The following is an 11,777-nucleotide window of genomic DNA, read 5'->3' on the forward strand; positions in this document are numbered from 1 at the left end:
TAATTTGTATTTCATAAATTCTATCAGTTGGTTCGAGATTGTACATACATTTTTGACACCTCTGCAATTAATTCTTTACATATTAAAACCAATCAATATAAGTTTTGTTAATGTTTTTTATGTTTAGCTTTACCACATCAACTCTTTAGCACCTAATTTACCGGTATATTTTAAAATAAAATGGGTCATTTATCTATATCTATATTTTTGCTATATTTTTATTATTTTATTATTAACAGCTGTATCGTCACATTTAAAATAAATATGTTGCAATAGTTTTGAATACTTTCAACATGTCTCATTCTTCGAGTACAAAGTTATTAGGATTCCAGTGTTATATAATACACTGGTTCCTATATAAGTACCCTGCAACCCTGCATAGTGTTTCTCCGACTATGAGTATGTGTGCATATGTAATTGTTTTTGACGTTCTCCATTCTCTGCAGCCTTGATCCGACACTTGTCAACCAATCTTTCCTTATGCTTGTTGTAGCTACTATATGATACCATCAAACTCTCGTAAGACTTTGGGGGAAATATGAGACATGTTCATCTATTGCTAGTTCCTTTGGTTTCCTTAATTTTAGAGTGAACTGCTCATATCGTGCTTAGTACTGCTATAACGAGATTCTTTTCCGTGTATATTCAGTACAATCTTACCTGTGCCAGAAAAACCACTGTTTTCTGGTAATCCACAACACATGTCTATCTCCAGCTGACTCCCATTGCTGTCCAGTGATTCCAAGCACACTGGCAGACAGTGGTCATGGGGGAACCCTAAACCCGTCAGTTATTTATGTGTAGTGACTGTGTCTGTTGTCATTTATCATTACGTAGGTGTATGGAAATATAAATATTTTCATAGAAATTCCAAAAATTACTACGAAATATTTTGAGGAGGATTTAATTGCTCTCCGATAGTAATTATACAACAGTTTACAAAATATGAATACTGAGTATAACGCCACACTTTTATAGTGGTCTCTTGTTGTAAACAAAATCCACTTGCTTCCTTCAAAATACCTTTCTGAATGAAACATTCCTGATGTATAAAATGCTGGTGCTTGTAAAACGTTGTTAAATTGTAGACATTCTGTGCAGAGTGAGTCAGCATTTCTTCATACAACATTCCAGCCTCCCTTGTCACGCGTAAAAGCATGTTTAGTTTCATTGATGATGACATGTCTGAAGACAATGCACGTAAGCTACTTACATTTATGGTTACTTAAGATTTTTTCTGTCATTTTGTTGCAGATTACGAGGATCCAGCTTGGACCTACGTTTATGTACCGGCATACAGCTACGATGACGAACCTTTGGGTTTCTTCATCAACCCAAGGGAAAACATGTACAGCGGTGTCCGAAGTTACGATGACAGTACCTTCGACATTCGTCGTCGTCGCTACATCTTGGAGGACCAGCTTCTTGGAGATGACTGGGACTACATCCCGCTTCCCAGACGACACGCTTCTCCCGTGAGGCGGCGCTCGCGATCTGTATCACGAGAGTACGTTCCTGTATCCTACCAAGAAAACAGAAGTCGTCTGCCCTCTCCCGCCCCCGTCGCCTCTGTTCCCACCTTCCGAAGATCTCCCTCTGCAGGTAAATACGCCAGACAGCTAAGGTTTGACAGTAGAACCAGATGGGTCCCATTCCCATCTCCAAAAGAAGATGAATTTTCCGTAAACCTTGACCTTAAAACGGACGCATTGAACCGTGTCCTCCTACGGCGAGACATTGACACCGCGCTGCGATCATCGTACGCCAACAAGGGGAGATCGGCGGTGCGTTCGAAGAGGGATTTTGATCTATCAGAGTTGCAAAGGCTTGATAGAAAGCAAGATCAAATTTCGAGATATCTTAGAGATTTTAAGCGTGATGCTATCAGAGCAAAATATCAAAGCAAATTTAGATATTACTGAGGAGACGATGAAGAGGAAACTATATGTTTAAGCAGCCTTTGACCTTTTAGATTGTTACTCTGAATGTTATGAACTTAAAAGCAACTGTGACGGTATTTATGCTTTTCATGCATTAATAAAGAATGCCAATATCCATCCACTGAATTCTTTGTACACTACATTGGTTGTCCATTATGGACATAGATAACGGCTCGCTTTTGGTGTGTAGAAAAGGCTAGGATAATGTGCATGTATTTTATAACATCAAATACACCATATATCACAAAAGCATTTATAATTGCAATGATATCAACGATATTTCAAACGATTGATTAACATATCTTCTCTAAAATCTATGATAAACTCGCAAGCAACTAACAAAGAAATACGTTAGCGATCTTTAACTCTAAATTGAAATTCTGACTTTTGTGTTATATTGATAACTACGATATTGCAAAATTTGGTACGGCCGTAGCGTAATAGCAAATGCCTCATTTTTGAAACGACGATCATTTTTATAGAAGACATAAACTCGTCAAATTTACAATTATAAAAAAAATGAAAACAAATAACTATATAAATTTCAGTCTCGATGCATGTGAAACCCGCTGATTCTCATACATGGTTATCTACCTCTACGTCTAGCTGCCACCCTCCCAACGCCTTTAGAGGTGTTAAAGAACAGAGCAAGACATTAAAATCCCATCTGTGTGTCCGAGGCTACAAAGCCCACACAATGCAATCTGCAATTGATAAGATAAATATAAAAAAACCCGTTTGAAACCCTTTTGCAATACATGTACAAAGAAAAAAAGACAAAAGTTCCACTTGTCACAACCTATTACTCCGTCCTCAAGAACAAAGAGTTTTTAAATTAATTTTACTAACGAAAGTTTGTGCAGATTCAGCAATGAGACGGACATATTTACTGTTTCCATTATGGACCGAACTGACAAAATATTAAATAAGAGAAATGGGAAGACATGACAGTTAGTATAGTTCTTTGATGTTTCGTATGGGCTTTGTAGTTTTAGCTAGCGTGCAGAAAAATATTTTTTTCTGCAATGTTAGCTACATAATGTTTCTTCACACCCATTTGTTTGTTTTTAGAGAGATTGTTCTATTGCTATTATCTGGAATTACTCTCTCTATTTTTCTTTCAGAACGATTATCATAGCCTTTCACTGCAAAACATGTACCCTTTGCCTCAACTGCAAAATGGGTGCGCTACAGCCGTGGCAGTGCATATTCATGCTTTACCTTAGCGTTTAGATCCTTTTGACAAGCCACGTCAACAAGATAATTATATATGATGTAACAAACAACCTCATTTTAAAGTATAGAATACTAGTAAAGTATATATCAAATTGAATAAATTTAAAGTCATATCATTTATAGTGTAAATCTCCATGTATAATATATCAGCGCAATGCAACAACATTTGTGAAATATGTCCAAAGCACAATTTTTTTATAAATATTGTCGACATCGCAGCGTTGGCCAACATCGAGACGACATTCTTTTATTATCGTATATATCGAAGGCATTTAATTGCAGCGTTGACCAACATCAAGTCGACATTGTGTCTACATCGTGCACCTTCTTTTTTGTTTACATCGTCGACATGCATCACAATATTGATTGACATCGAGTCGACATAGCGTCTTCGACATAACATTGTATACGTTGCGATATCAACAATGTTAACTTCAAAGAAATATCGGCAATGTCGACACTGTAAAATCGATATCGGTTCAATATCGTGCAATGTTATAGCGAGCGCAGCTCGCCGGCGCGCAGCGCCGGCTAGCGAAGCGAGCTCTAAGAACCAATGTGCGCGGGAAAAAGAACGAGCTAAACCTACAGTTCATCAAACAAAATTTTTTGTCTACGTCCCATAATGCTCTCTAATGTTTTCACCCGTGGTGCTATGCCAAAAATGGCCGACTTTTAACTCGTAATTTACGGTGTCTTAAGGTTTGAAGACACGTTTTGAGTACCGCATTAGCTTTGGCGAGACTCAGAAGATTTGTTACATGCTTCCATACCTTCGTATTGAGTCGAGAAACGTAAACAAAGACGAACAAAGTCATTGATGACGTCACACTGCACTCGCGCTATATTTCCCGCGATAAATTTAGAGGTGGATCAAACATCTGTAATGAGTCTACTGGCTATTTCAGTATAGTCTCCGACACATGCCTCATTGACATATCTTTTTTTAATTTAGAGATTTTATATATATATACTAGCAAGAGCCATACTTTACTGCCATATTGATCCATTTTTAAACTAATTGTGCATGCATGTACAGTAGGCAGGTAAGAATATGAGTAGGGAGGAAATAAACAATAGGACATTTTGAACTAAATAAAAAGGAATAAAATAAAAAAAAAAATAAACAAGTAAAAAAATTATGTAGATATTGCATATAGTCAGACCATTAAATTTAAAAGTGGGAAATTACACACCTACAAACAGGTACAGGGCTCTCTCTCTCTCTTTCTCTCTCTCTCTCTCTCTCTGGGTAGGGGATTGCGCTGTATGTATCATAACCATTAAAATTAGTACCTTTGGCATACTTAATGTAGAGCAATACTCTCTCAAAAATTCTTTGATGTTCGTTGATACCTAAAACTATAAGTTGACAATGATGCAAGGTACAGTATGTGTAATTCTTGCTGCGCTCGCCAGAACGGTAGCACCGTAAAACATATTATCGATATTGTATTAGCGAGCGCAGCTCGCCGGCGCGCAGCGCCGGCGCGAAGCGAGCTCTACCGGCAAGGCGTGTGTGAATAGAAAATTCGGACTAGTTGCACATTCATTCAACGGATTTTTTTGGCGTCAGTAAATCGGACCAGTAATGCATCGTTTTAATCGTCCCAGTAGTTCCCTGTAATCATGGCAATTTTTATCACTTCACACTCTCACGAGAATCAGCAAGACAAAAGACAGTAAAAACAATAACGATGTAAGCGACATACAGTCAATGTTACCTCTAAAGTTCACCTCAGTACACTTTCAATCAAAAATAATCGTGTGACGTCACAAACGTTTACACATTGATCCGATATATTTTTTCGGAGTCAGTAAATTTTGACCCACAATTCATAGTACCAATGGTTTCCAACCTCACGTTCCAACATCACGTTCTCCCGAGAATCAAAGTAAAACCTTTGAAAAGCTTAATATGTTTTACGGTGCTACCGTTCTGGCGAGCGCAGCAAGAATTACACATACCTTGTATCATTGTCAACTTATAGTTTTATTTAGGTATCAACGAACGTCAAAGAATTTTTGAGAGAGTATTGCTTTACAATAAGTATGCCAAAGGTACTAATTTTAATGGTTATGATACATACAGTGCAACCCCCTACCCAGAGAGAGAGAGAGAGAGAGAGAGAGAGAGAGAGAGAGAGAGAGAGAGAGAGAGAGCCCGGTTCCTGTTTGTAGGTGTGTAATTTCCCACTTTTAAATTTGATGGTCTGACTATATGCAATATCTACATAATTTTTTTAAATGTTTATTTTTTCATTTTATTCCTTTTTATTTAGTTCAAAATATCCTATTGTTTATTTCCTCCCTACTCATATACTTACCTGCCTACTGTACATGCATGCACAATTAGCTTAAAAATGGATCGATATGACAGTAAAGTATGGCTCTTGCTAGTATATATACATAAAATCTCTATATTAAAAAAAATTAAAAACAAATTATATGTAAATGAGGCAGGTATCGCAGTCTATACTGAAAAAGCCAGTACACTCGTTACAGATGTTTGATCCACCTCTAAATTTATCGCGGGAAATATAGCGCGAGTGCACTGTGACGTCATCCATGACTTTGTTCGTCTTTGTTTACGTTTCTCGACTCAATACGGAGGTATGGAAGCATGGAACAAATCTTTTGAGTCTCGCCAAAGCATATGCGGTACTCAAAACGTGTCTTCAAACTTTAAGTCACCATAAATTACGAGTTAAAAGTCGGCCATTTTTGGCATAGCACCACGGGTGAAAACATTAGAGAGCATTATGGGACGTAGACAAAAAATTTTGTTTGATGAACTGTAGGTTTAGCTCGTTCTTTTTCCCGCACACACTGGTTCTTAGAGCTCGCTTCGCTCGCCGGCGCTGCGCGCCGGCGAGCTGCGCTCGCTATAAGATGTGTAATTTTAAGAATATCATGCTTTTTAAGTAAATAAAACAGTATACTTCCCATACTTTTATTTCTCAGGGGAGTTTTAAAGAGTAAGGCGACACTTAACCAACGTCAGCTTTGACGTCACAATAAGCACTGATAAGGGGAAATTACTCTAATTGAAGTTATTGTAAATCTGCTGAAATGACCAAAATCCTCTTAAAATCTTGCAAAGGCTAAGATAAAGAACAGCTGACGAATAAGGACATTTCTTCAGATACAGGAAACAGTTGTAAATTGCACTAATTTGGATGAATGCTCACAAATATTGTATTCACTATAATTACGGTAATTTTCTGAAACGTAACATTATACGTAGCAGCGCCCTTTTTTTAAAGGGGGTGGGTGGGTGGATGGCAGCCTCATCCAAAAAAATCTTTGCAAGCAAAAAGAAAAATAAATCATGAAAATTCTAATCCTTCAGCTCTTTAGCAGTTCAATGGTTTCTTTATTTTCACTTCCATTTATTACATGCGGGGGGGGGGGGGGGGGGGGGGGGGGGGCAACACCATGTTCTTTTAACATGATAAGCAAATATTTTTAAGCGTAAATTAAAAATAAAATTAAACATTAATTATTTTTTTTTAAGTGGAGGGGCAAATCCACGGTAAGTCGATTTTCTATGTATAAATTGACAAAAATGATGGGGGGAGCTCTATGATGAGTCAAGTTTTATATGTAAGTTTAAGAAAAAATGTCTACGGCAAAACAAAGGGGGAAATCAATCAATCAATCATAATCACAATCACTTTAAAAGAGGAGATGCAGTGCAATGAATATTTTTATATTAAAATCTTTATTATTGTATCTGAGAATAAACTATTGTTCTACATATAAATTAATAAATTATAACAAATCTTATAAACTATGAATAATGAAAATTTACTGAAAAATAGGTATGTTTTATTTTTTGGCATTCAAATTTCACGTTGTTAATTTTATTTTATTAATTTATTATAATTCATTGCATGTTTGATCACATGCTGTGCTCGCCCCAACGGTCGCACCGTAAAACATATTATCAATAATGTATGCATCGCGATGTTGACGATATCAAAAAAAAAATATGTAATGGACATTATAGCCCTATATCCTGTTAACATTGTCGACATCGCAATGTTGACCAACATCGAGTTGACATGTCTACATTGTTTGCCTCCTTTCTTGTTTACATCGACACGGGATCTATAGCTCGGATAACAATACATCAGTGGAATATGCAAATATTTTAAGAGGGCTGGATGGTCATGATCATCTTTACACTATATTAAACTTCGAAAAAGAAGAGCTTTGAATAAAGAAATGGCATAATATCCAAATATCTGGGGTTTTTTTTTTCTTTAATATGATAGTTTATATTAACTACATGTAAACATATCATATTTGAAAGCTGTTGACCGCCCAGCCTCTTTAATATCATGTAAACTTCTACATCGTGCAGTTTAATGAACTCACTATGCAATTGTTTTGAGTAGAATTGAAACTTTTTTTATCTGGATATACTTCATATCCTGAATATTTGCAGACTCACCATTTATGAAATGAATACTTTGTAAAAAAAAAAAAAAAAAAAAAAATCAAGGCATGATTTTAAACTATTCTTTTTTCAAAGTTCTAACACATTCGCTAGTAAAGGACTATGTGCGGTATGGTCAAATATCTGCCCCCGATTTCAACCAATTTTTAAATAGTATCGTATAAAAATCAAATCTTCACAAATCATTGTATAGAGGATGCCTATAACTTTTATCTTGATTTAACGAGGCCGGGTTTAATTTTTTCTGCCCTAGATTATTGAATGAAATTTTTTACATGTCATTGAATTTCTACCGATATAATTATTATTTTAAGATAAAAAAAAAATAAAACATTTACCACACTGTTTGTTTAGGGGGTCATCTCAAAGTTTGTTAATTTTTAACATAGGACCCTATGGGATTTTGCTTGAAATGTAATATGTTTTACGGTGTGACCGTTGGGGCGAGCGCAGAAGGAGTCACACATCTGTCATCATTGTTAAATGCAACCCGTGGACTTAACCAAACCAAAAAACTTTGGCTTTGTCTCGAAAACTTTTACCACCGCAAGGAACCGGAAGATATCAAACTTTTATTCCAATGGTCCCTTCCTAGGTTTATACACTTAAACAAAAAACTACCACTGAGCATTAATAAAATGTTAAACAGACTTGTTAAAATATTTTGATAAACACAAAGCCGGTTTTTTTTTATTTTTTATCTCTTCTTTACCTTTTAATAATGATCATTAAAATCAATAAATTGTGTGTCTGTGTTATTTCTCATTTTGTTCCTTGTTGTTACCGGTGTTTTAATTTTCCTCTGTGACATCAATTTTGTTTTTAATCTTTTTAATTTTTGTACGCTATATAAGCGTTGTAGACATGTGCCCTCTCCTTTTTTTTAGTTTGTGATATCCAATATTATTGAAAGGTTTGACCACATATGCAAGTATAACAAATACATGTAGATATTTTAACACTTAATTTTTTTCTTTTATTTATTCATTACAAAATGACGTGGCTACACGTAGATCTAATAATGATTATGATTATAGACTTTTCTTTTTTAATAAATTTTTGTCACCTACCTAACGTATACAATGATTGGATCAATATGACAATAAATTTAGCATGGAACTTGCATGTGTATTTACTCAGCAAAAAAAAATCATCAAAACAAAACTAATCAGCAAAAGAGTTCCCGTTAATAGTGAGCGCAGTATCAGTATTAACGGTGACTCAGGCTACTGTGTACTTCCTACACGTTACATTCAGTACAGATGCTTGATCCACCTCTAAATGTATCGCGGGAATATAAAACGCGAGATCACTGTGACGTCATACTTAACTTTCTGCGCTCGACAGTTTTCGTAAATTGTCGGACAAATTCGGGGAAGGAAATGACGTCATAGGTACAGTTTTTTACGTAAGCATATGTGTTGTTTACTTTAATGTTTTTAAAGGGATTTTTTATTGTTAAATGAAAATGATGTATGCTATTTACAGGTAAAAATTTTCCTTAGAAACGCTTTCCGTTCCGCCAAGTTGCTATGCACCGCAAAGGATCACTGGGATAGTAGAACGTTTTCACGCGGGTCCACAAAATTTTCTTTGAACAATGTGCAGATTTCAACTCGAATTTCCTCCGTTCGTACACGTTGTCTATGGAGCTCGCTACGCGAGCGGCGCTTCGCGCCGCCTCGCTGCGCTCGCTATCAATTTTGCACATTTTTTACATTTTTTTTAAACTTCTGCCCTAGGGATTTCTTTTTCTGTTCTACATATTAAAGTTATTGCTAAAAGGCATCAAATGGTCAAATAAAAAAAACCTTTTGCCTCCTGGTTTGTTCCAGGGATCTTATCAAAGTTGTTTTTTTGTATACCCAATTTCCCAGTTTGTAAGATAATGGCTATTTTTTATTTGAAAAAAAGCGGAAATGGTGATCTTTATAGTATTATTAAAACATTCAGACACATTTAAGTAATAAATAAATATATAACATCACATAATATGTAAACGGTGTGACCGTTGGACCGAGCGCAGATTTAACACAGTGTAGTTTGATTTTTGTATAATAGCGAGCGCAGCTCGCCGGCGCGCAGCGCCGGCTAGCGAAGCGAGCTCTAAGAACCAGTGTGCGCGGGAAAAAGAACGAGCTAAACCTACAGTTCATCAAACAATTTTTTTTGTCTACGTCCCATAATGCTCTCTAATGTTTTCACCCGTGGTGCTATGCCAAAAATGGCCGACTTTTGACTCGTAATTTACGGTGACTTAAAGTTTAAAGACACGTTTTGAGTACCGCATATGCTTTGGCGAGACTCAAAAGATTTGTTACATGGTTCCATACCTCCGTATTGAGTCGAGAAACGTAAACAAAGACGAACAAAGTCATCGATGACGTCACAGTGCACTCGCGCCATATTTCCCGCGATAAATTTAGAGGTGGATCAAGCATCTGTAATGCGTGTACTGGCTATTTCAGTATAGTCTGCGATACCTGCCTCCTTGACATATGATTTGTTTTTAATCTTTTTTAATATAGAGATTTTATATATATATACTAGCAAGAGCCATACTTTACTGTCATATCGATCCATTTTTAAGCTAATTGTGCATGCATGTACAGTAGGCAGGTAAGTATGTGAGTAGGGAGGAAATTAACAATAGGACATTTTGAACTAAATAAAAAGGAATAAAATGAAACAATAAACAGGTAAAAAAAATTATGTAGATATTGCATATAGTCAGACCATTAAATTTAAAAGTGGGAAATTACACACCTACAAACAGGTAACGGGCTCTCTCTCTCTCTCTCTCTCTCTCTCTCTCTCTCTCTCTCTCTCTCTCTCTCTCTCTCTCTCTCTCTGGGTAGGACGTTGCGCTGTATGTATCATGACCATTGAAATAAGTACCTTTGGCATACTCATTGTAGAGCAATACTCTCAAAAAATTTTTGACGTCGACAATGATGCAAGGTATGTGTAATTCTTGCTGCGCTCGCCAGAACGGTAGCACCGTAAAACATATTAAAATCTATTTAAAACGCACAGAGTAAGATCCGCCAGTATGGTTGCCTACTCAAATCATTCGTCAAAGTTAAACCAAACGTCGCGTGCTCAGTCTAATTATGACGTCATATTTCAGACGTAAAACGTTCTAGTTTTGTCTTCGGAAATAGCCGAAGAGAGTTACGTGATTCCGAATTTTTTGTTATTTCTTCTTTCATTATTCACCAATTTAATTCATATGAATGTCAATGTAATAAAATTGAATACTTTATTCAGAATCTAAAAGATCAGTTCCTTGACGTTTATGTTTTTATTTTCCATCTGATAATTGATAAGACATACATAGAACTAGTCGTGTTTCTTGATTGAAGCACTATTGAAACATATCTGGTTTCCTTTTTAATTTTTTTAATTCAAATTTCCTTCTATTGAAACACTGGAACTTATTTAATCGAGTTTAGGGGCAATAAACATCGATAAGTACCAGTCAATCAATGATCAAACTAACTTTTTAAAAACAAAATGGCTGCCAATATGGCGGCGCCCAGGGCTGGAAGAAATTTTTTTTGGCCTTAGTACCCCTGATTCAACTTTCATTTTTCACTGATTTTCTTATATATACGTGTTACCATTAATCCTCGCTTCGCGAGGCGGGCTTCGCCCGCCTCTCGCTGCGCTCGGTATTAAGGGTCATTTATATAAAAAAACATGGTTTCTGTCTTGAAATATATGAATTAAGCTATATTTAGTCGGGTTAAGAAAACGTGAGAGGGCTAGGCTTGATGAACCCTCTTCACGAGCCCAAAAATAGCTTATACTTCGAGACATTTATGTTTATTCCACAATATAAAATCAATTTTACGCATCAAACGAGCTATTTTCAACAAATTTCGCTGATTATCTGCAGTTGAAACTACCACGCCATGGCGTAAACGCAAAAAGATGACGTCACAATACAAATGAAACGCTGCGCGAAAGCGTGCGTACTCGTTCAGTACTCGGCCTCGTTAAATACAGATTCTTGAGCACTCGCTGTTTATCTATGACGTCACCTAAATGACCTTATTCCCGCAAATTTGCAAAAAAATGAAGATATTCTCATTTTTGCTCTATATTTTGCATTCGGAAGTATAGAGCGCAGG

At 36.2% G+C, this 11,777-nt stretch overlaps 1 protein-coding gene across 1 annotated transcript; it reads left to right on the forward strand.

The window, feature by feature from the left end:
- Positions 1 to 1,254: 1,254 nt before the first annotated feature.
- On the forward strand, positions 1,255 to 2,057 carry LOC128169031 (uncharacterized; the record flags this gene model as incomplete). The annotated part of the gene is given in 1 exon segment (XM_052835198.1): positions 1,255 to 2,057. A coding segment is annotated over 1 exon segment (668 nt), but the record flags the coding sequence as incomplete, so codon positions are not given.
- Between the last annotated feature and the right edge of the window lie 9,720 nt (positions 2,058 to 11,777).

Source organism: Crassostrea angulata, unplaced genomic scaffold (genome assembly GCF_025612915.1).
Source record: "Crassostrea angulata isolate pt1a10 unplaced genomic scaffold, ASM2561291v2 HiC_scaffold_87, whole genome shotgun sequence".
Classification (NCBI taxonomy): domain Eukaryota; kingdom Metazoa; phylum Mollusca; class Bivalvia; order Ostreida; family Ostreidae; genus Magallana; species Magallana angulata.